Here is a 988-nt window from a genome sequence, read left to right on the forward strand (position 1 = left end):
GTTGTTTGGCAGGCCCGGGCTGGGGATTCGAACCCGCCACCTTAGGTGTATGTGGCTGGTGCCTTAGCTGCTTGAGCCACAGGCGCCGAGCCAAAGTATGTTATTTTCTTTTTCAATTTTATTCTCTCATTTATGTCCTAGGCCCTGTACACATGCTGGCTACCCCAACTGAGCCAGGCACGCCTGTCCGCCTCTCCCAGTGAGGCTGTTAGATAGATAGCATGGAGCTTAGGGAGAAGGGGCCTCTGAGGAGGGATGTGAGGGTTGCGGCTGCTGTGCTTAGATCTGAGGAAGAGGAAGATCAAAGGCATGGGCAAAAACTAGTAAGAGGACAGCACGGGGACAGGGACAGGGGCAGGAGCGCATTTTCCCAGAATTGTAGGCCGTGGGGTTTCATCAGGAGTCATGGGGAAGTCAAGCTGGGGAGCAAGGGCAGCCCCCAGATAGGGCCCTTGAAGAGCTGGATTCCATGTGCCCATAAGCTGGGGGGTGGCCCTGTCAGCATTCTGAGAGTTCCTTGCAAAGTCCACATATCTTCTCCTGGGCCCACAGCTCCTGGAGTGGATCCGGCGCACCATCCCCTGGCTGGAGGACCGTGTGCCCCAAAAGACCATCCAGGAGATGCAGCAGAAGTTGGAGGACTTCCGTGACTACCGGCGTGTCCACAAACCACCTAAGGTGCAGGAGAAGTGCCAGCTGGAGATCAACTTCAACACACTGCAGACCAAGCTGCGCCTTAGCAACCGGCCTGCCTTTATGCCATCTGAGGGCAAGATGGTCTCGGTGAGCTCTGGGTGAGGGGCAGACCTAGCTCTAGAAACTCCTGCAAGCTTGCCATGTGGCTAGTGTAGTTTTTCCCAACTAGAACACACACATGTGGGGTGCAGGGGTGAGAAAAGGGAGTACTTAATGCATTACCACATTCCCTCTCGTGCTCAGCTCCCTGTTTTCTATACCCAGGATTTCTTTTTTTTTTTTTTTTTTTTTT

At 53.8% G+C, this 988-nt stretch overlaps 1 protein-coding gene across 4 annotated transcripts in view; it reads left to right on the plus strand.

Moving 5' to 3' along the window:
• The window catches only part of ACTN4 (actinin alpha 4), a 94478-nt gene that overhangs the window by 75872 nt on the left and 17618 nt on the right, over positions 1-988 (plus strand). For all 4 annotated transcript variants that reach the window (XM_023516886.1, XM_003796158.3, XM_023516887.1 and 1 more), the window contains exon 10: positions 553-783. In XM_023516886.1, coding sequence (XP_023372654.1) covers positions 553-783 — 231 coding nt within the window. The remainder of the gene's footprint in view (positions 1-552; positions 784-988) is intronic.

Source organism: Otolemur garnettii, unplaced genomic scaffold, assembly GCF_000181295.1.
Source record: "Otolemur garnettii isolate 467f Iridium unplaced genomic scaffold, OtoGar3 scaffold00100, whole genome shotgun sequence".
Classification (NCBI taxonomy): Eukaryota; Metazoa; Chordata; class Mammalia; order Primates; family Galagidae; genus Otolemur; species Otolemur garnettii.